We start from the raw sequence: 23739 nt of genomic DNA, 5'->3' as shown, positions 1-23739 counted from the left end.
TTAATGTAAGTCTTTTAACAACACATTTAAACATTGTCTAATTAATATTAATAGATTTTAGCATACTATTTAAGTGTTTAAAAAATGTCCTCTGTAGTGGACATTTGTAGTTATTTCCTCAATTTTGTTGTATTTTTTCAAATGTTCTTTTTTTTTTTTTGTTCCACATTGACATTCCAGAGTATGAGAAAAAAAGTGATTTCTTGTGGAGAGTTAAGCCCCTCTTGACCAAAGTAAGGCAAGGATGTCTAAATCTGCCTAGAACAGGAAAATTGTGCATTGACGAGCAAATGGTTCCATTTACTGGTCTCTGCCCAATGTGCCAGTGTGTGCCAGTTAAAACATACCCATCTGGACTGGAGGTGTTTGTCTTGGCCGCACCAAATGGCTTGGTCTTGTACTTTGTACTCTACCAAGGCAAGACTACTTTCAGAGATATGGGAGGAAAGGGCATTGGAGAACAAGCTGTTCTTCATTTGGCAGAGTCTGTTCCCCAAGGAACCCACCTGTTCTTTGACAGGCTCTATACTTCAGTCAACCTCCTCGACATCCTGATAAGAAGTGCAAGATCATAGGGGATAAGTCCTTCAAAAAGAAAGGAAGAGGGACATCAGAGATGGTAGTTAGACGAAACCCTCCTGAACTTGCTGTCATAAAGTGGTTGGACAACAAGCCCGTTGTCATGGGATCCTCAGCCTATGGCATTGAACCTCTGGACACAAAAAAACACTGAAGTTTCTTGACTTCAAACTGCTCCTTGCTGAAGAGTTGATTAACCGGGCTCAAGCAGGAATCATAAGGGGCAGCGAAGATTAGCACACTCCACCACATCAAAAGTGGAAATGGCAGCCAAATGCAGCTATGAGACACTATCTTCCAGAGATGGTGAATGAAACACATGCATAAAGGTGTTGGAGATCTGGCTGCAAGAGCAAAACATATGTGATGTACACAAAGTGCAAAGTATTCCTTTGTGTTTCCAAGAAAGGGAATTGCTTTTTGAAGTATCAGAGCAAATAAGCACAACAAAGCAAAATAAAACAAACAAAAGTTATAATTGACAGTTATGTGGATGTTAAACACATTCTTATGTTGACTTTTTGATATTTTCTTTGGCACTAATTGATTGCCACCAAGGGTCAGTTTCACATGTATGGCATTCCGATGTCCACTGTAGTGGACACATAATATCTAGAAAATAAAAACTTTTTTTTGACTTTTTTTCGAGACAACTGTTGTTGTGATTTTGGGCGTTACAAAAATAAATGAATTGAATTGAAAAAAAAAATGTTTTCAGTATTCTAATTACCCTACAAAGATTAGAGAATTTTAAAATAAATGTGATTGGACAACATTTTTTCACCTGGTAGTCAGGAGGATATTGCCAAAAAATTACAACAACAAAAAATCCCAAACAAAATGCACACACGATACCTAATAACCCGAAAAATGATAGTTCCATATGTCATATATTGAATGATAAGTCAATATAGTAATTATCAGGACAGGCCTAGTAGTAGTAATAGTAGTAGTATTAATGTTGCAACAATCACAGAAATGTTTCCGTCATTTAGCTGTAGTGACAGTAATAAATGTAGTCAAAGATATGTTATATAGATTATAAGTTCAACTGGCAGTAGTAATACCTGTAAAAATACTAGCACCATGAACTTTAACTCTCAATACATCTTTTTTAGACATAGTATTTCTAGTATATAAGAGGAAGCTAATGAAGTAGTCATATTAAGTAGCGATGGTAGAATTAGCATCTAAAACTCAAACAAAATATATTGATACACTAGGGAAATTGCCTGGACACAGTACAGCTCATTGTAATTGCCCAGATAGCAACCATAGCAGTTCAATGAGGAACAGAGCAGAGCTGAGACAGTTTGTCCCAAGTGCATTTATTCAGACACCAAATATATTTACAAAAAACAAGGAAAATTTTAAAAGAATCAGCATGGCAAAAACCTTGTATACACACAGCACCCTTCTATGTAGCCGACTGAGGTTTGCTCCTTTTATAGAGCACCTCCCTAACTGGCTGAGCCCACTCTGTAGTACAGGTATGTTTTCCCTCATCTGATAATATTGTTAAAAGTTAGCTTTAACCAAACAATGTACAAATGTATTCAATTAAATTGTTTGTTAATATAGAGCTCTACATTTAATTTATCCGCTTTAACAGTGAACACAAATTGGATACACAAAAATTTTAAATAGTTGACACCCCTCCTTGTTAGCACCCAGTTGTCTGCCCCGGAATGATTTTAAGGTGCTCTGGCTCCCCGGGGACTCATTTGGCAACCAACAACCTAAGGCAACCAATATGGGTAAGTTGAACTTTTCCAACAATTCAATTATCAATTAACTGATAAACTTTTTTAACAATAAAACATTTTAAACTTTTGTGTATTGTCCTTCTTTCTGCTAGCCTCAAAGATAGGGCCATGTAACTGACATGTGCAATGTACAGTGCGTACGGAAAGTATTCAGACCCCCTTAATTTTCCCTCTTTACTATATTGCAGCCATTTGCTAAAATCATTTAAGTTCATTTTTTTTTCCTCATTAATGTACACATAGCACCCCATACTGACAGACAAATGCAAAATTGTTGACATTTTTGCAGATTTAATAAAAAAGAAAAACTGAAATATCACACAGCCATAAGTATTTAGACCCTCTGCTGTGACCCTCATATATTTAAATCGGGTGCTGTCAATTTGGCCTCCATAATCCTTCAATGGAAAACATTTGGGACAACCAGAACCCTTCCTAGAGCTGGCCGTCTGGCCAAACTGAGCAATCAGAAGAGCCTTGGTGAGAGAGGTAAAAAGGAACCAAAGATCACTGTGGCTGAGCTCCAGAGACGCAGTCGGGAGATGGGAGAAAGTTGTAGAAAGTCAACCATCACTGCATCACTTATGACAGAGTGGCCTGACGGAAGCTTCTCCTCAGTGCAGGACACATGAAAGGCCGCATGGAGTTTGCTAAAAAACACCTGAAGGGTGGCTCCATCAGCAAGAAAGGGTAGACACTGTACAGTATAAGTAGTAATACATGATTTATGGTTGTAGTCCAAGTAACAGTAGTAGCAGTGGAAGTAAAAGTTCTAGTAATATCAGTGGGCAATATTCATGTTGTATACAGCTTGCCATTTTTAAACTGTAGAAATAGTCCGCTCTGCAAGATCCTTTCAAATCATCCACTTATCAGCCACTTTTGGACTCACCCTCTTGACTCCTAATTCCCTGAAATCTTAAGTGCTCTTGTACTAACTCTATCTGCACATACAGTACCAAGCCAAATATCTTTTCAACAGCAAATATTTCCAAAAAAAACAGTGATTCTGGCATTTCACGTTTTGGCAGAGAGCTTATGAAAGCACGAAGATGATACACATTTACAACATGTACTCAAAAATGGACAGGCTTCAAAAGCACTTAGTAAACTCTGTCAATTATCTGAAGTACTTGTAATAAAAGTTGTATTTCCATTAGGAGTAGTAATAGTAGTATAATAGAATGATTATTCATGTTCTCTAACAATTATTATTGCAGTCTATTAGTCAACAATGAATTTTACGATAAGTCAGTTTATCAAATAAAGATTAGAATATGGTGTCTGAAGGCTTCTCAATTTTGAATATTTATTTATCAATAACTGATTATTTGTGAGACATTATAATCATGGAAGATATTGAGACATATTTGTGAAACTTTTAAAGGGAAAAAATGGCATTTAACTTCAATCTTTACTTAAAACTAAAATCAAACTGGCATCTTATGTCAGATTAACTTCACATTTTCAGTCAAAACAGTTGAACTCATAAACACAGTCACAAATTTGAGGAATAACGATTTAGTAGATAGGAGGGCTATGAGCAGGCAAAATCAGCTCTCCAGTTTTAGAGTGTTTTAGATCAATTTAAAATGTCCAAAATATAAAATAACAATCCATGCGTGTCATAGATTATAACTATATAGCAGATTAAAGTTAATGCTAAATATTTTTGTGCATTTTTGAAAGCAGGTCAGTAAATATAAATAAAATCACAATCTATCAGGTCTTTTTTCCCCTTAGCCTAAACACCATGTATAATGTAAAACAAAACACCTTAACTTTACACAGACGTTGTTACTAATATGAATACTACTAGTATGATAGACCCTCAGTCATCCAGGTCTGATCCATAGCAAACAACAAAGTTAATTTGAACAGGAGGCTTTGGCCTCATTTCCAGGTACGCCACCCACACATTGGTTTCGATATGTGGATGACAACTGGACCAAAATCAAAATTCAGGATCTGGAGCCTTTTACTGCACATATTAATGCTGTGGATCCAAGGTAGAAGTTTACAGGAAGCCTACACATACAGACCAATACCTGCTATTTGATTCACACCATCCACTGCAGCACAAACTCGGAGTGATCCGGACACTACAACACAGAGCTCAAGTGGTGCCCACAAACACAGAGGGAAAAGTAAAGGAGGAGCAACATGTGGAGAAAGCACTCTCTGTTTGTGGATATCCAAAATGGGCCTTCAATAGATCTAAGAGAGCTAAAAAACAGGACAACAGGGAATCTGAACCTAGAAGGAAAGGTGTTACTATTCCTTACACTGTGTGTGTCTGAAAAACTTCAGAGGATCTTCAGACAGTATGAGATTCCTGTCTTTTTCAAACCCACAAACACTTTAAGGCAAAAACTGGTTCACCCTAAGGACAAAACCCCGAGCCATAAACAAAGTAATGTAGTCTACTCCATTCAGTGTAGTGAAGAGTGCAGTGAGTGTTACATTGGAGAAATTAAACAGCTACTCCATAAGAGGATGTACCAACACCGGCGGGAGAGTTCCTCTGGACCCCAGTCCGCCGTGCATCTCCATCTCAAAGCCACTAACCACTCCTTTGAAGATAGTGAAGTTCAGATCTTAGCCAGAGAAAAGAAATGGTTTGAGAGAGGAGTTAAAGAAGCTATTTTTGTTAGGAAAGAGAATCCTTCCTTAAACAGAAATGGGGGCCTGAGACATAATCTCTCCCCCATCTATAACACCATCCTCAGACCCAGAACAATGAGAACAATAGCAGGGTCATTAAGGGCTGAATAAGGTAGTCAATAGGAGACAATAGATGTTTACAGTTTCAGTGTGGTTAGCCCCTCCCCTCAGATAGATTTAAAGGCAGTGGCCACCAGCAATCTGACCAGAACTGAAGAAGCGGCTTGAATGAGCAGCAAAATGTCTTCACTCCTACAAGATTTGTACAGTTGACAGATTTAACTTTGTTGTTTGCTATTAGTAACAATATTAATTATTGATTTAACACTACTCAGTCAAATAACCTTTTTATGTAATAATGTATAATATAAGTAGCAGTACTAGTAGTTCTAGTAGTATCACTTGATATAAGAAGTCAGGATTATAAACATTAGTGAGTCAAACTCAAAGGCCTTACTCAAATGAACTTAAAACACTTCAGATGCTTGGTGTCTATTACCAGCGGCCTCTGGAGTGTAGAGCGTTTTAAAGGGGGTGACAAACGCGGCTGCCCTGTGTCGCGGTGCTGACACGGCCTATTAGTCCAAAGAAGCGTGATCTGAACAGCCCCAGTCATTACCAGGGTGCTGACTGATAACAGCTAGCTGCTAATAGCACGGCTGGGAATTACAGTAGTCTTGGATAAATATTTTAAAGGTCTAACGCGCACTGACTTTGAGGTATTGCAGGGAAGAAAAAGATAACTTAATATGCGATGACACTTTAAAAAGGGGGCTACACTGCTTGATAGAGAAATTCCTTAAGAATTCTTTAAAGCTAATAAGATATGACAATGCAAAATAGGATGAGCTTAAAAGCCACAAGCAATGTGAACAAGGTGTGTATAGCTAGTACATTGGCAAAAACGTAGGGATATATAAATTACACAAGCCAAAACACTAAACGCTTAATTAAAAGTCAATATTAGGCTTATACTACAACTCAAGTGCTTGGCTGTTGTGCTGTTTACCATGAGCAAACAAAGCAAAGAGGTAGAAGCACTCTCTGACAATTTGCCATAAAAGGAATGGAAGCATATCCCTTAAAGAAGACACATTGCGCTTGTGTCTGCTATATAGTTATAATCTATAACACCCATAGATTATTATGTTATTTGAACATTTAAAATCAGAATATTCGCCTAAAAGGACTTAATAAAAGAAACAAATCCACTGATTTCTGCTTTAGAAAACTGTGGTGTCCAATGGGAGCTGACATCACCGTAAATACCATCACAAAAAAGAGCCAGGGAGCTGTCGGCCCCTCCTATAGAGAGCTGCAAATCACACTAATGTGCAGTTGATTTTTTTTTTATTTGCACCAAAATGACCACACAATGCTGCCAAAGCCCCCCTATTACCAATTAAGAAAATACAACTGAAGAACAAAATAAGTACAGAGCAGTGGACGTACGCTGGTGTCGGTGAAAACAGGGATTGATGGGCAATATGGTGCCTTGAAAATAAGCAATTACAGATTTCTTAAACTTGCACAAATCACTCCAAAAACAACTTTGAGAAGGTAAATGAAAAGGAGTCAACAACTATAACATGTTTAAAAGCTCTGAAAAATCAGTTTTGCATAATAGGTCTGCTTTAATCTATGTGATTTTACTATGTTCTTAAGTTTGTCCATATGCTGATGTTTTCACTGATGTAGCTAGCGTTCTCCATCCATTAAATGACAACATACAATAGGGCTGAATCATGTTGGAATTGTGAATTTTGGAATGTGATCTTGATTAAATTTTAAATTTAGATATATTAACAGGAGACTGAACTATAGGCTATAATAGCAAAAGACGAAGTTTATATCTATCAACTGGACAAATTGTAAGAGTGAAGACGTTTCACTGCTCATCCAAGAAAATAAAACTGAACTTCTGGCCAGATTGCTGGTGGCCACTGCCTTATATCTATCTGGAGGGAGGGGCTAACTACATTGAAACTGTAAACATCTATTGTCTCCAGTTTCAGATGAAACTACCCTATTCAGTCCTTAATGACTCTGCTATTGTTCTCATTGTTTTGGGTCTGAGGATGGAGTTATAGATGGGGGAGAGATTATGTCTCAGGCCCCCATTTCTGTTTAAGGAAGGATTCTCTTTCCTAACAAAAATAGCTTCTTTAACTCCCCTCTCAAATCATTTCTTTTCTCTGGCTAAGATCTGAACTTCACTATCTTCAAAGGAGTGGTTAGTAGCTTTAAGATGGAGATGTATGCCGGACAAGGGTCCAGAGGAACATCCTCTTATGGAGTAGATGTTTAGTTTCTCCAATATAACGCTCACAGCACTCTTCACTACACTGAATGGAGTAGACTACATTACTTTGTCTATAGCTTGGGGTTTTGTCCTTAGGGTGAACCAGTTTTTGTCTTAAAGTGTTTGTAGGTTTGAAAAAGACTGTCTGAAAATTCTCTGAAGCTTTTCAGACACACCCGCTGTGTAAGGGATGGTAACACCTTTCCTTCTAGGTTCAGATTCCCTGTTGTCCTGTTTTTTAGCTGTTAGCTCTATTGAAGGCTTGGATATCCAGAAGCAGAGAGGGCTTTCTCCACGTTTTGTTCCTCCTTCACTTTTCTCTCTGTGTTTGTGGGCATGACTTGAGCTCTGTGTTGTAGAATACGGATAAGTCTGAGTTTCTGCCGCAGTGGATGGCATGAATCCAACAGCAGGTGTTGGTCAATGTGTGTTGGATTCCTGAAGACTTCTACCTGGAGTCGCCGGTCCTCTCCTATTGTTACTGCACAATCTAAGAAGGAAAGTTGGCCATCTTGAAATTAGATTTTAGTCCAGTTGTCATTGATACTAATGTGTGGGTGGAGTTCCTGGAAATGAGGCCAAGTCCAGTTGATAGATTTAAACTCTCTTTTGCTATGGATCAGACCTGCATGACTGAGGGTTTACACAGACAGAGGCTATAATGGTAAAGTAAAAAAAAAAAAGAACAACATGAATTTCAAATCATGTCTGTAGAGGTCTAAACTACAGGGTTAGTGGGTTCTATATGAAGACACGGTATTTTGTTGCTGTATTTGTGACCATTTAAAAGTGCATAATTAACTTTTCTGGTGGAGAGCCTCCACTTTTTTGTTTCTATGGAGATGTTTTTCCTTGCCATGAAATGTTTCACAGTCAACAAAAGGTTTGCATTTACCAACTCCATGGAAACAAGCAGGAGACGCACCAGACCAAGTTACAGGTCAGATCGGTTGAGAAGAGGGCCCAGCAATAAAAACACCTCGAATTTAATAAAAAGAAAATAGGCAAGTTTAATGCCATATTATAGAACATTGCAGGCTGCTTAATAACATCTCTATTATGATTTTGTTTCAAATGCAATCACTCTTAAGTAAGGCTATAAGAGTAATTATATACAGTGAGGCAAATAAGTATTTGAATACCCTGTGATTTTGCAAGTTCTCCCACTTAGAAATCAATTTTCATCCTAGGTGCATGTCCAGTGTGAGAGACATAATCTAAAAAAAAATCTGGAAATCACATTGTATGAATTTTTTTTTTTATAATTTATTTGTATATTACTGCTGCAAATAAGTATTTGAACACCTGAGAAAATCAATGTTAATATTTGGTACATTATTATTTTGGTCCTCCCGTGGACCCACCACCCCTCCCGTGGACCCACCACCTGCGGGAGGAGCCATGAGGGGCGGGTGCGGAGAGATCCGGGCGGCAGTCGAAGGCGGGGACCTCGACGACCGGATCTCCGGACAATGTCACCTCGCTGGGGGGGAAGGAGCCTGAGCTTGTGCGGGAGGTTGAGCGTTACCGGCTAGATATAGTCGGCCTCACCTCCACGCACAGCTTGGGCTCTGGAACCCAACTTCTTGAGAGGGGTTGGACTCTCCATTTCTCTGGCGTTGCCCGCGGGGAGCGGCGGCGAGCTGGTGTGGGCTTGCTCATTGCCCCACAGCTCAGCCGCTGTGTGTTGGGGTTCACTCCGGTGAACGAGAGGGTCGCGTCCCTGCGCCTTCGGGTCGGGGACAGGTCTCTCACTGTTGTGTCGGCCTACGGGCCAAACAGCAGTGCAGAGTACCCGGCCTTCTTGGAGTCCCTGAGAGGGGTACTAGATAGTGCACGAACCGGGGACTCCGTTGTTCTCCTGGGGGACTTCAACGCCCATGTGGGTAATGACAGTGACACTTGGAGGGGCATAATTGGGAGGAACGGCCTCCCTGATCTGAACCCGAGCGGTGTTTTGTTATTGGACTTCTGTGCTAGTCACAGCTTGTCCATAACGAACACCATGTTCGAGCACAAGGGTGTCCATCGGTGCACGTGGCACCAGGACACTCTAGGTCGGAGGTCAATGATCGACTTTGTTGTCGTGTCATCTGACCTCCGACCGCGTGTCTTGGACACTCGGGTGAAGAGAGGGGCTGAACTGTCAACTGATCACCACCTGGTGGTAAGTTGGATCCACTGACGGAGGAGGAAGCCGGACAGACCTGGCAGGCCCAAGCGCATTGTGAGGGTCTGCTGGGAACGTCTGGCGGAGCCCTCTGTCAGAGGGGTCTTCAACTCACACCTCCGGGAGAGCTTCTCCCTGATCCCAGGGTAGGTTGGAGACATGGACTCCGAGTGGGCCATGTTCTCCACCTCTATTGTCGATGCGGCTGCTCGTAGCTGTGGTCGTAAGGTCTGTGGTGCTTGTCGCGGCGGCAATCCCCGAACCTGGTGGTGGACACCAGAAGTAAGGGATGCTGTCAAGCTGAAGAAGGAGTCCTATCGAGCCTTGTTGGCTCGTGGGACTCCTGAGGCAGCTGATGAGTACCGGCGGGCCAAGCGTGCCGTGGCTCGGGCAGTCACAGAGGCAAAAACTCGGGGTTGGGAGGAGTTCGGGGAGGCCATGGAGGAGGACTATCGGACGGCCTCAAAGAGATTCTGGCAAACCGTCCGACGCCTCAGGAGGGGGAAGCAGTGCTTCACCAACACTGTTTACAGTGCAGGTGGAGAGCTGCTGACCTCAACTTGGGATGTTGTCGGGCGGTGGAAGGAATACTTTGAGGATCTCCTCAATCCCACTGTCACGTCTTCCGAGGAGGAAGCAGAAACTGGGGACCCAGAGGCGGACTCGTCCATCACCCTGGCTGAAGTCACTGAGGTGGTTGGCAAGCTCCTCGGTGGCAAGGCTCCGGGGGTGGACGAGATCCGTCCTGAGTACCTCAAGTCTCTGGATGTTGTGGGGCTGTCTTGGCTGACACGTCTCTGCAACATCGCGTGGCGGTCGGGGACAGTGCCTGTGGAATGGCAGACCGGGGTGGTGGTCCCTCTGTATAAGAAGGGGGACCGGAGGGTGTGTTCCAATTACAGGGGAATCACACTCCTCAGCCTTCCCGGTAAGGTCTATTCCAGGGTACTGGAGAGGAGAATTCGACCGATAGTTGAACCTCGGATTCAGGAGGAGCAGTGTGGTTTCGTCCTGGTCGTGGAACACTGGACCAGCTCTATACTCTCCATCGGGTCCTCGAGGGCTCATGGGAGTATGCCCAACCAGTCCACATGTGTTTTGTGGATCTGGAGAAGGCATTCGACCGTGTCCCTCGTGGTGTCCTTTGGGGGGTGCTCTGGGAGTATGGGGTCTGGGGCTCTTTGCTAAGGGCTGTCCGGTCCCTGTATGACCGGAGCAGGAGCTGTGTTCGCATTGCCGGCAGTAAGTCAGACCTGTTCCCGGTGCATGTTGGACTCCGCCAGGGCTGCCCTTTGTCACCGGTTCTGTTCATTATATTTATGGACAGAATTTCTAGGTGCAGCCAGGGGCCAGAGGGGGCCTGGTTTGGGAACCACAGGATTTCATCTCTGCTGTTTGCAGATGATGTTGTCCTGATGGCTTCTTCGAGCCAGGACCTGCAGCAGGCACTGGGGCGGTTTGCAGCCGAGTGTGAAGCGGCTGGGATGAGAATCAGCTCCTCCAAATCTGAGGCCATGGTTCTCGACCGGAAAAAGGTGGTTTGCTCTCTCCGAGTGGGTGGTGAGTCTCTGCCCCAAGTGGAGGAGTTCAAGTATCTCGGGGTCTTGTTCACGAGTGAGGGAAGGATGGAGCGGGAGATTGACAGGCGGATCGGTGCAGCGTCTGCAGTGATGCGGTCGCTGTATCGGTCCATTGTGGTAAAGAAGGAGCTGAGCCGGAAGGCGAAGCTCTCGATTTACCAGTCAATCTACGTTCCTACCCTCACCTATGGTCATGAGCTCTGGGTAATGACCGAAAGGACAAGATCGCGGATACAAGCGGCTGAAATGGGCTTCCTCCGCAGAGTGGCCGGGCGCACCCTTAGGGATAGGGTGAGGAGCTCGGTCACACGGGAGGAGCTCGGAGTAGAGCCGCTGCTCCTACACGTTGAGAGGAACCAGCTGAGGTGGCTCGGGCATCTACTCAGGATGCCTCCTGGACGCCTCCCTAGGGAGGTGTTCTGGGCATGTCCCACCGGGAAGAGGCCCCGGGGAAGACCCAGGACACGCTGGAGGGACTATGTCTCTCGGCTGGCCTGGGAACACCTTGGGGTCCCACCGGAGGAGCTGGAGGACGTGTCTGGGGTGAGGGAAGTCTGGGAGTCCCTGCTTAGACTGCTGCCCCCGCGACCCGGCCCCGGATAAGCGGAAGAAAATGGATGGATGGATGGATATTTGGTACAGTAGCCTTTGTTTGCAATTACAGAGGTCAAACGTTTCCTCTAGTTTTTCACCAGGTTTGCACAAACTGCAGGAGGGATTTTTGCCCACTCATCCACACAGATCTTCTCTAGATCAGTCAGGTTTCTGGGCTGTCACTGAGAAACACAGAGTTTGAGCTCCCTCCAAAGATTTTCTATTGGGTTTAGGTCTGGAGACTGGCTAGGCCACTCCAGAACCTTGATATGCTTCTTACGGAGCTACTACTTGGTTATCCTGCCTGTGTGCTTCAGGTCATTGTCATGTTGGAAGACCCAGCCACAACCCATCTTTAATGCTCTAACTGAGGGAAGGAGGTTGTTCCCCAAAATCTCGCAATACATGGCCCCGGTCATCCTCTCCTTAATACAGTGTTGTCGTCCTGTCCCATGTGCAGAAAAACACCCCCAAAGCATGATGTTTCCACCCCCATGCTTCACAGTAGGGATGGTGTTCTTTGGATGGTACTCATCATTCTTCTTCCTCCACACACGGCGAGTGGAATTAAGACCAAAAAGTTCTATTTTGGTCTCATCTGACCACATGACTTTCTCCAACGACACCTCTGGATCATCCAGAGGTCATTGGCAAACTTAAGACGGACCTGGACTGGTGCTGGTTTAAGCAGGGGAACCTTCCATGCCATGCATGATTTTAAACCATGACGTCTTAGTGTATTACTAACAGTAACCTTGGAAACGATGATCCCAGCTCTTTTCAGATCATTGACCAGCTCCTCCCGTATAGTTCATGGTTGATTCCTCACCTTTCTTAGGATCATTGAGACCCCACGAGGAGAGATCTTGCATGGAGCCCCAGTCCGAGGGAGGTTGACAGTCATGTGTTTTTTTTTTTTTTTTTGTAACTTAAATTTTTATTCATTTTTACAATAAATCAATATATGAACACAGAACATAAAACACAAAACATGTCTGGGAGCACATTACTAGTCACTTTGCTTAAATAACATCCATTTTTCCCATTTTTTGTTCATTTGTGGCTCCTGTAGTCTCAGTCTGTGTGTAAGTTTTTCCATCACAAATATGTCCTCAATCGTTGTTGTCCACTGTTCCTTTGTTGGTGGTACATTCGTCCCCCATTTCCTCGTTATACATTTTTTGGCTGCAATCAACATCACTTTTACAAGGTATTTATCACATTCAGTAATACTGTCATCCCGAAAGTAACATAGGTACAGAATTTCTGGTTTCCATAATATTGTGTATCCCAGGACTTCACTTATCACTTTACACACATTTTTCCAAAATTCCAACAGTTTGGAGCATTTCCAAAATATGTGGTTGACAGTCATGTTTAGCTTGTTCCATTTTCTAATAATTGCTCCAACAGTGGATCTTTTTTCACCAAGCTGCTTGGCAATTGACCCGTAGCCCTTTCCAGCCTTGTGAAGGTCTACAATTTTGTCTCTTGTGCATTTTCACAGTTCTTTGGTCTTTGGCCATGTTAGTAGTTGGAGTCTTACTGATTGTATGGGGTGGACAGGTGTCTTTATGCAGCTAACGACCTCAAACAGGTGCTTCTAATTTAGGATAATAAGTAGAGTGGAGGTGGACTTTTTAAAGGTGGACTAACAGGTCTTTGAGGGTCAAAATTCTAGCTAATAGACAGGTGCAAATACTTATTTGCAGCAGTTACATACAAATAAATTATTAAAAAAATCATACAATGTGATTTCCAGATTTTTTTTAGATTATGTCTCTCACAGTGGACATGCACCTAAGATGAAAATTTCAGACCCCTCCATGATTTCTAAGAACTTGCAAAATCACAGGGTGTTCAAATACTTATTTGCCTCAGTGTATATGGTAAACTAAATCAAGACCATCCTGCTATTTTGTGTTTCCTTACCATCGTCATCCTCGGGCGGTCCATCGTAGGACTTGTCTATAGCTGCTCTGAAGCTCTCGTTGCAGCCTCTTCCTCTGACCATATTTGCACGTGGCCTGTGGAAAGGAAGCAGGTCGCTCCTCCTTTTCACCTCCGACATGGCCGTCTGCAGACTCTCCAAAGAACTGGACTTCTTCAAGCCCAGGGTCGGACCCAGCTCCATAGGGGTCGGGGAGGCTAGGAGAGAAAAAGTGAAAAAGAACGTGTTAATTTTTAAGTTCTTAGTGCTGAATAAGATCTTGTGAGCCAAAATGCCACAAGATTGCGCACACATGGAAAATTTTTGTCCATGTGTTTAAATTTGGATTGAATAAAAAGAAGTTACACCTCCTTGAGAGGCTGTACTTCCTAGATGTAGTGGTACAATGACAACACAAAAATGTCAGGCCAAAATTGTAACTTAAACAAATCTCGTTTTGTCTTGTTTTTGTGGACCCAATCTCGTGTCTTATCATCTAGTGGGAAGTTTGTCTCGTCCCACCCTTATTGAATAATTTCTACAAACATAGGTACTTACATAATACTTACATGCATACATTAATAATTGCAGAAATTTTGATTGGGGCAATAAATATTGGATATCAATGGTTGTAAAACTAAACACAAGAGTAATTTTTAAGTTTGTTTTTTTTTTTTATTTTGATTTGCTGTGCTTGGAGCTTTTTATTATAAATTATGTAAATTATATTCACATTCTGCATATCTATACAATATTAATAATAACAATATTATCATCGGTCCACCTCTATATGTGACTGAGTTCAATTGAACTTAGGCAGAATACAATTACAGGCATTCAGAAATTTTTTATTTAAATTGAAAAGAATATGGTTTTAATTGAATAAAGAGAATTTCCCACTCCTAAATACATTTCATTGTTTTGGTGATTCCTTACAGTTAGTTTGGACAGTGGCGTTTCAAAAAACACCTGATGCAGTAAACTGTGGTGTTGTTGAGTGTGTGATGGATGCGAAGTGTGCGTCTCTGCCACTGCATCTACATCCATCATCTAAAGTACTGTAAGCCCAGGGAAATATTACTCAGGGACAGAGGGAGAGAGAGGGAGGGAAGGGAAGAGAGAGAGGCAGGAGAGAGGGAGAGCAAGAGGGAAGCAGGGCGAGAAGGAGAACAAAGGAGAGAGAGGAAACAGGAGAGAAAGAAAACTAGAGGAAGAGTGAGATGGAAGGGGGGGAGAGCAAGAGAGAAGAGACAGGGGATGGAAATAGAAGGGGGTGAGAATGAGATGGGTCCATTTTGTGGAGCAGATGAACTTTGCTGCCAAGTCTGGATTCAAAACACATCTGATGGAAAGGTCAGTAAAAAGATGAAAGATAACTAGGATATTAAAAAGTATGACTGAATGTAAATATTGTAATGTAATATTTAAGTACGATCCACTTAAAAAAGTTCTCTGGTGGAGGCTGTGCCACCAGCTATACAACCCAAATAAAAATCTGATGATATGAGTAGGCCCACCTCACCACAGATCTGATTTGTAACTAGACCTGGTGGCATCACCTGCTTGTGTCCATGAGGATGAGATTAGAAAAGTTTAGCATTGGAACACATAATCAAAAAAGTTTTAAAGTAATCTCTGCACCACTCTGGTTTCACCAGATAAGGAAACAGCAGTATTAACCAATTGCCAATCATTACAAGTCCAAACTCTGAAGAACATTATTGTCCCTTTATTATAAAGCGTAGAGCATATTTTGTTAATTCAGCTATATAAATGATGTCTTGAACTTTTCCAACACTAACTTCTCAAATAGCCAGTTTTTATTGCATTCAAGTAATGATTTAACTGGTCTATTGTGTCTACAGACTACATCTCACTACAGTAAGTAGCAGTCTAGAGTCGCAAAGTTGGCTCAGACTTCTGCCCGGTACCCCCCTCCTCCACAATCCCTCTGTCATTGGTACGAGCTGGTAATTGTTTAGGAAAGTAGATAAAGTAATGTGCACATTTACTCTGTCACCGTAAGCGGGAAGACGATGGCACAGGTGTAGGCTTTTGTCTGGGGATCAGTGCAGTGGCAAAGAGTAGTGTGTGTGTGGGTGTGGGTGTGTGTGTGTGTGTGTGTGTGTGTGTGTGTGGTGGGGGGGGCTGTGTGTGTGGCAACTCAAAACACTGGTAATCCTCAAATACGCACACACACATACGCACACACGGTTGTAAATGCGTGCAAAAAGTCACGCACGCACATTTTGGATTCCTTCCTGGCTGTGGCTTGTCGATATGATGCCACTGTGATTCATGATAGCTAAAGCTGCATCACTTTGGCTAATGATTCCCAATACTCCAAGCCTGCGTGACAGCGGGAGATGAGAGAGAGGAAGAAAGAGAGAAATAAAGAAAGAGAGAGGGAAGGGAGATAGAGAAACATGGGAGACAGAAAAAGAGAAAAAGAATGAGAGGAGGAGAGAGAAAGAGAGGGAAGAAGAGAGAAAAAGGGGCAGAGAGAGGGAAAGAGGATGCTACAGAGGCGAAAGAGAGAGGGAAAGAGGGAGGGTGAGAAGAGGGAGAGATCAAAAGAGAGAGGAGGACAGGCAGACGTGACACAAAGAGAGTGAAGAGAGAAAGAAGAAAATACAGAGAGAAAGAGAGAGAGGGCTGATGCGACAGCCACATCTATTTAAAGGGCCATCAGCTAAACACACACAATCCCATACATAATGCAGAGGACCTCGTGTTGACAGGGGAAGCAGAACAACCAACAGATTGTTTTCTGATACATAGTTTGATACAAAGGATTTAAACAGATTGTCTACTATTTTGTGAATGATTCTGATTCTGACTCTGTGATCTCTCCCCTGGGTAGACAGAATGGTATGTTAGAGAGGGCATCCAGCTTAAAAAGTATGCTAAATTAATAGACTAATCATACCATTGTTATCATTTATTAGTGAAGGCAGATAAAAGACAAAATAAATAATTTAAAGATCCAAACCATCAAAGCGTAGCAGGGTTAGATTTGTATTTATAAATTTTTTAATAGTTCTTGATTTTTAGAATGCTTTTAATAATTATGTTCTTTTTCCAGGTCTAACAAAATCATGTATATTTACCATACCATTCTGCCAATAAGGCAATGTTGTCAAGCATATAACACCTAATGCGCATTGGACAAGCTAATTCTGTAGCCACAGATGCCCCGGGGCTAAAAGACCTCACTATCAATATACATGGCAACAATCTGTCTAGTACTCACCAATCTCTTACTTGCATACATTGGAGATGATTGTCTTGCCTAAGGACACGACAGCAGTATGCAGGTGTCCAAGTCCTGACCAGGTCAAGATTGAGAAGGGTGACTTTTTCCACATGTTTCAGCTCCTTCCATAGATGCTCAATGGGATTTAGGTCAGGGCTCATAGAAAGCCACTTTAGAATAGTCCAATGTTTTCTTAGCCATTCTTGGGTGTTTTTAGCTGTGTGTTTTGGGTCATTGTCTTATAGCAAGATCCATGACCTGCGACTGAGCATAAGCTTTCTGACACTGGCCAGCACACTTCTCTCTAGAATTCCTTGATAGTCTTGAGATTTCATTGTACCCTGCACATGTTCAAGACACCCTATGCCAGATGCAGCAAAGCAGACCCAGAACATAACAGGGCCTCCTCTGTGTTTCACAGTAGGGACAGTGTTCTTTTCTTGATATGCTTCATTTTTCCATCTGTGAACATAAAGCTGATGTGCCTTGGCAAAAAATTTTCGATTTTTGTCTCATCTGTCCATAAGACATTCAAACAGAAGCTTTGTGGCTTGTCAACATGTAGTTTGGCAAATTCCAATCTGGCTTTTTTATGATTTGTTTTCAACAATGGTGTTCTCCTCGGTCGTCTCCCATTAAGTCCACTTTGGCTCAAACAATGACAGATGATGCGATCTGACACTGATGTTCTTTGAGCTTGAAATTCACCTTTAATCTCTTTAAAAGTTTTTCTGGGCTCTTTTCTTACCATTCGTATTATCCGTCTCTTTGATTTGTCATTAATTTTCCTCCTGTGGCCACATCCAAGGTGGTTGGCTACAGTCCGATGGATCTTAAATTTCTGAATAATATGTGCAACTGTAGTCACAGGAACATCAGGCTGCTTGGAGATGGTCTTATAACCTTTACCTTTAACGTTAAGGTAACGTTTAATTTTTCCTTTGCTTCTTCTGGTCCATGTTAAGCATGGTACACACAATGTCACCAAACAGCACAGTGACTACCTTTAGCCCTATATATAGGACTACTGACTGATCACAAGATTGTAGACACCTGTGATGCTAATTAGTGGACACACCTTTTGTTAACATGTCCCTTTATTTTCAGTTTTTTCTAGGGGTGCCATGATTTTTGTCTAGGCCTGTTTCAGGAGTTTATTTTCTTAAGTAATTCTGTTGAAGCATGGTTGAAAAGCAATGTCTGACTTTCATTGGTTAAATTTCATTGAATTTTTTTTTATTATTATTTTTGTCACATTGAAGTTATTTCTGTGACCATTGTGAGTTTTCTTTCATTAACAGAAGAGTACCAACAATTTTGTTCACGTGTGTAAATGTCATACCGTTTTTCTTGCATTAGATTTTATTCAGCCAACACAACCTTCTTCCATCTAGAACAGGGGTGCTCAGACTTTTTCAGTATGTGAGCTACTTTTAAAATATATTATGTATTATGTATTATGAATTCTTACATGTGCAGTGCATTTTGATGTACCTTGCACAACCTCATGAGATAATACTGCACAACACAGTTGAACTTCTTACATGTTCATAATTACTGCTCTGATGACTTGCACTGAATGGAATCAGTGAGGGATGCATAGTTCGGGCAGTAGCTTCTGACAGCCAGGAGTAAAATTGCATTTTTCGTTTGAAAGCGATAACAGAGCTAATCATGCTGATTACGGTTTTGTCTTTTTTTATAGCCATAAAAATCATGTTAAACGAAGTATCAGAATTTACTGCATTTTTTCACACAACTACTTCTATTTTACACATCCATCCGTATTTTTTCTTTGACGCATCGAATAAATGACTGGGAAAATCCCCGCGCTCTCATTTGTCACCTTCGAGGGACAACAGAGGCAGATTACCCTAATGATGGTAAAATATTTAGATGTCTCCGCTTTGAGACGTCGTTTGAATTTACATGAGAGCACGACTAGTTGCGGAGTTACGCTGCTGGAATGTCCGCAACCAAGCTCTATCGGCGACGATAGGATCCGATGCTATAGGGTTAAACTAACTCGCACTTGTTTATGCGTGTGCAGCGCCCATGATGTGACCTAGGGTCAGGTGTAATCTGGCTGGTTGTCCTGTATATTTGTCATGTGACTGGATGGATGACGGAACGTGGTCTACCCAAAATGCCTTCGCGATCGACTGGTAGATCGCGATCGACGTAATGAAAACCCCTGATCTAGAATGTGATGCTCCAAAATGACAACAGCCAGTTTTCACTGTTGATCGCATTGTAGTTTGCTATGAGATATCCAAAAGGTAAAACACACACAGCTGCAATAAATAAATAAATAACAGAATGCAACACTTGAAAAGTTTATCTCTATAATGATTCATAGAAGTTCAGAATTCTCTACAGCTCAAATCTCATCGTAGAACAGAAGGAGAAAGTACTTGATAAATATTGACCCCCAAAAATTACTATCCCATCTGTCATGCATTGAAAAATAAGTTAATATAGTATTTATCATGACACACCGACTAAATATGTAGCAGTACAAAGTACAAAGTCCCCCAACAATGAAAACAGTGAGTCTGGAAGGGCATCTGGTCTAAATGTTTAATATGGATCACTGTAAACTACAAGCATATACACTTCCTAGCCAAAAAAAAAAAAGTCAAAATCTAGATTCAACTAAGCAAATAGGTAAGCCTATAAGTAAGAGTCAGGTCTAGATTCATTAACGGCTATCTGCTCAAAGAATGAGGTCAGCTACCTGAATATAATGAATGACCAGGTTGTTCCATTAATGGATTTTTTCTACCCTGATGGCATGGGCATATTCCAAGATGACAATGCCAGGATTCATCGGGCTCAAATTGTGAAATAAATCTTGTGACATTGTAGAAGCTTATCGAAACAATGCTATAGCAAATGCGTTCCATAATCAAAGCTAAAGGCGGTCCAACAAAATATTAGAGTGTGTGTACTTTTTTTGGGTGGCAACTTTTTTTTTTGGCCAGGCAGTATTTTGTTTGTTGACATTAGTGCTTGGTTAAGGTAAATACTGAGTTAACTTCAAAAATGGCCTCCTACACCTTAAAAACCCTATAGCGTTGGATGCTATCGTTGCCGATAGAGCACGGTTGCGGACTTTCCAGTAGTGTAACTTCGCAACCAGCCGTGCTGTCATGTAAATTCAACCGGCGTCTCAAAGCGGAGACATGGGGCTATTTAAATATTTTACCGACATTACAGTAATCTGCCTCTGTTGTCCCTCAAAGGTGATGAATGAGAGCACTGCGGGGATTTTCCCAGTCATTTATTTGATGCGTAAAATAAAAAAATATGGATGGGTATGTAAACTAGAGGTAGTTGTGTAAAAAAATGCAGCAAATTCTGATACTTCCTTTAACATGATTTTTATGGCTAAAAAATGAATAAAAGTCTAGGTGAGCTGGTCCAATGTGTGCTAGGTCCTTAAAGGGTTAAAACATCACTGACAGTTGACAAGTGAATGTAGCAGATGTTAAAATAATCCCTTGAGGTTAATAAGAGTTGGTTAGGTTTGTACAGCCATGTGGTCTATAGACAGCAGGAGTGATATGTCAGTTCACATAAATTGGGTTTAGGCTGAAATGAATAGGAGGATGAGAGCTGAACTGAGAGTAAAAGCTGGAGCGGACACTGGTGGATTGGGCTCACAAAGTAGTTTGCTGTGAGTAGCAGGATTTGTGTCATAAATGTAATTACAGCTGTCCGACGGCAAGATGATCGAATTAGGCTGCTTTTAAAGAAAGAGATAAAGGGGAAAGCCAGGGGGAAGGGAAAGAAAGGCAGGAAAAATGCTATGAGGGAGGTAATGTATGAGACCTGGGGGCTGACAATGGAAAAATGCCTGGGGTAACTGTGGTTTGGTACTGGTTTGACAGGTTAAGATTGATCTTTAGACAGGTTGACTTATGGCAATTTAAAGGCGCACTGTGGAACTTTTGTGGTAGATTAATGTTATTGATTTTGCAGTGTCCCGTGGTATTACGTTAAAGTTATCTCATTCCGTGTTGGCCGTGTGCGTTGGATAAGCGAGAGCAGATAGTGCGGACAGTATAGCACATGCAGCACTGTTAAGTCTGCTTCGCTTTTCAACACAAGGAGCCCTTGTGTTACCTTCTATTCAGTCACACAGTTAACATTATTGCTCTTGATCCGGTCTTGTGTGTCTTGCATGTGCACTGCTGTGCTTTGTGTGGAAATACAGTGCAGATGTCCAGAATGCGCTTGTACCTGATACATACTATATCTGCCACATTAATTAAAGACTTGTGTCTAAAGGCGACACATCAATGCGCTCTACATGTGTCGACATATTTTCCTAGTCAATGACCCTGATTACGTCGACGACATCGTTGCAGCTCTAGCACTATGTAGCTTTTCTGGTGTATTAATGTTACTGATTTTCCCGGAATGTCCAGCAGCCTCAGTCTGGTGGTGGCGTCCATGGAGAAAGATAACCAATAGTGTGGGACATTCCAGCCAAAGCAACACCTCTGTAAGGACAAGCAGGTGTCTGAATCTGCACCATAAAAGTTACATAGTGGAAAAAGGCCCCGTACCAAATTTGTAGATGAGTACCCAAAATGTCTCTTGCTTTTGTATAAATGTATTGCGTAAGCAGCTCTTGAGGTCAACATTTGTCCACTATACCATATGCATCTGAATATAAAGGCTTTTATTGTCCAAGAATCAGGAAACATGCTAAAACAACGCTCTGGCCACTGAAAGTTGTGAAAAGCACTTATAAACTCATCACTGTAAATAATTAGGATAATAGTAACGTGAGGTAAGGTCAGTGAGTAAAACATAATTTAGTAAAAATCAGGTACAGCACCTTTAAGATAGCATTTGACCCATGCTCAAACCAGTGCAGCTAGACTACATCAATCTGTCAGATGCAAGGGTGACAACAATGCAATGATTCCACCTATTAGATGTTAATCATTATCAACTAAAAATGAATAAGGAATTATCATCAGTTATATCTGTCAAGCAGCTTTTTAGAACACTGCCTTTGGAGTTACTTGGGATGCAAACTTGTAAAGATTTTTTCTACACCTGTTTTCAAAAGTATACTATAAGTAGTATCATAACTTCTCTTTGAAAAAAACAATGTTGTGGTATCAGAGCACTACTTATATTGTCAGGGGACTATCCAGACAGTACTGCTAACCATTTAAACATCTCTATAGTTGTAAAGTAATGATTTAGCTGGCAATGGGGAAAAAGGACATTGCGAAGATTGCTATTTGAGAAACAATGAAGCAGCCACAGAATGCTACTGATAACAAACAAGCACGGAGGAAAACAAAACATAAGGAAAATGAAAAACATTACGATGAAGAGTGGCAAGATATCCCAGGGCTATTTTGTTGGCAGAAAGACAACGTGCTACTTTCAAAGTCAAAATTACACCAAGGAGAGGCTTAGCAGAGGCAGCCGAACACTAACAAAGCGCCTGATTAACTGCAGAACTACTTCCTCTGGAGCAGTACGGTCTTTAGTAGCTCACAGAGACAGATGCTATTTAAAGCCACACACCGCAGAGACACACAGTACAGTTGTGCTTCTTCACTGATGCCTTTCACTCAAGACTCTGCCATAGCTCCAGTCAGTGCAGTGGGATGTACTGCAGGAGTGAAGGCGACCGTTACAATGGCTGTAATCAGGGGAGGTGACATGACAAATACTAGAGTTTAGTTTACTGTTGAACTATACGAGATGTGATTTCTGAACAATGCCAAAAGTTGGGATAACTATTGTAGCATTGAGATCAAATTAAGTTGTCTGTGTGATCCCTCAGTTGTCCAGGTGTGTTCCAAAGTAAAAGACAAATTCAAAGACAAAATTCTCTCAAATGGACAAAGGATTAGAGTGAAGTTTCACTGCTCATCCAAGTGGCTTTTTCGTTGCTTGGATGAACGGTGACCGTCTTCACTATAAACTCTTGTCCAGTTGAATTTTTCTTCAATGTTAAGTTGAAGTAAAATAAACGTCTATATAATGTACGGCTTATTTTGTTAAATTAAATAAATAATAGACCCAATCTAAAAATATGAGATGCCATGATGACTAAAATATAATAAACTAAATTACATACTAAGGTTGACTAAGGTTATCAAAAGCTAATTTTATATTTTTTTTATATTACAGAAAGGTAATCAATAGCAGAGGCGGCGCCAGATAGTCTTGTTTGGAGGAGCTATGAGGTTGCCAAATTCTTCAATGGGTGTGCACATTTAACATGTTAATTTAGAGATTTTTAAGGATGCGACTACAACCCCCACCTCCTAAGTTGCTGTTTTAAACAAGTGTGAAGCAGCAAGTTAGCTCCTGTAGTGATTTCTAAAAACCTAATATGGAACAATTTTCAATTATAGCCTCATTTTGAACACTGTGGTTTCCATTTGCATATTTTTAGTTGAGATTAAATGTGCTATGAAAATGGGGGTGCTAGGGTAGGCTAGAGCCCCTTCAAGACCCCCCTCCCCGGTGTTTTCTATTTATAAATTTCTATTTGCTAAATGATAGAATAATGAGAGAAGGATTTTTTTTAGACCCATTCCACCTGACAGAACTGGTGTAATTGAGCCAGGTTTGTAGGCCGCCTTGCTCACCCATGCCTTATCAGTTCTGCTGATAAATTTAGGACTGAAATCAGGGCTTTGTGATGGCTACTCCAAAATATTGACTTTGTCATTCTTAAGCCACTTTGTAACCAGTTTGGCAGTATGCTTCTAGTCACTGTCCATTTGAAAGATTAATTTGTGCCCAAGTTTTAACTTCCTGGCTGATGTCTTGAGATGTTGCTTCAGTATTTCCAAATAACGTTCTTTCCTCGTGATGCCATCTATTTTGTGAAGTGCACCAGTCCCTCCTGCAG

At 41.5% G+C, this 23739-nt stretch overlaps 1 protein-coding gene across 2 annotated transcripts in view; it reads right to left on the bottom strand.

Moving 5' to 3' along the window:
- pard3bb (par-3 family cell polarity regulator beta b) overlaps nt 1-23739 on the bottom strand; it is a 497556-nt gene that overhangs the window by 204197 nt on the left and 269620 nt on the right. For both annotated transcript variants that reach the window (XM_033986829.2, XM_033986830.2), the window contains exon 19: nt 13588-13803. In XM_033986829.2, coding sequence (XP_033842720.1) covers nt 13588-13803 — 216 coding nt within the window. The remainder of the gene's footprint in view (nt 1-13587; nt 13804-23739) is intronic.

The sequence above is a fragment of the Periophthalmus magnuspinnatus genome, chromosome 21, assembly GCF_009829125.3.
Source record: "Periophthalmus magnuspinnatus isolate fPerMag1 chromosome 21, fPerMag1.2.pri, whole genome shotgun sequence".
Lineage (NCBI taxonomy): Eukaryota > Metazoa > Chordata > Actinopteri > Gobiiformes > Gobiidae > Periophthalmus > Periophthalmus magnuspinnatus.
Note: the sequence above shows the minus strand (reverse complement) of the source record. Positions and strands in the feature narration are given on the sequence as shown.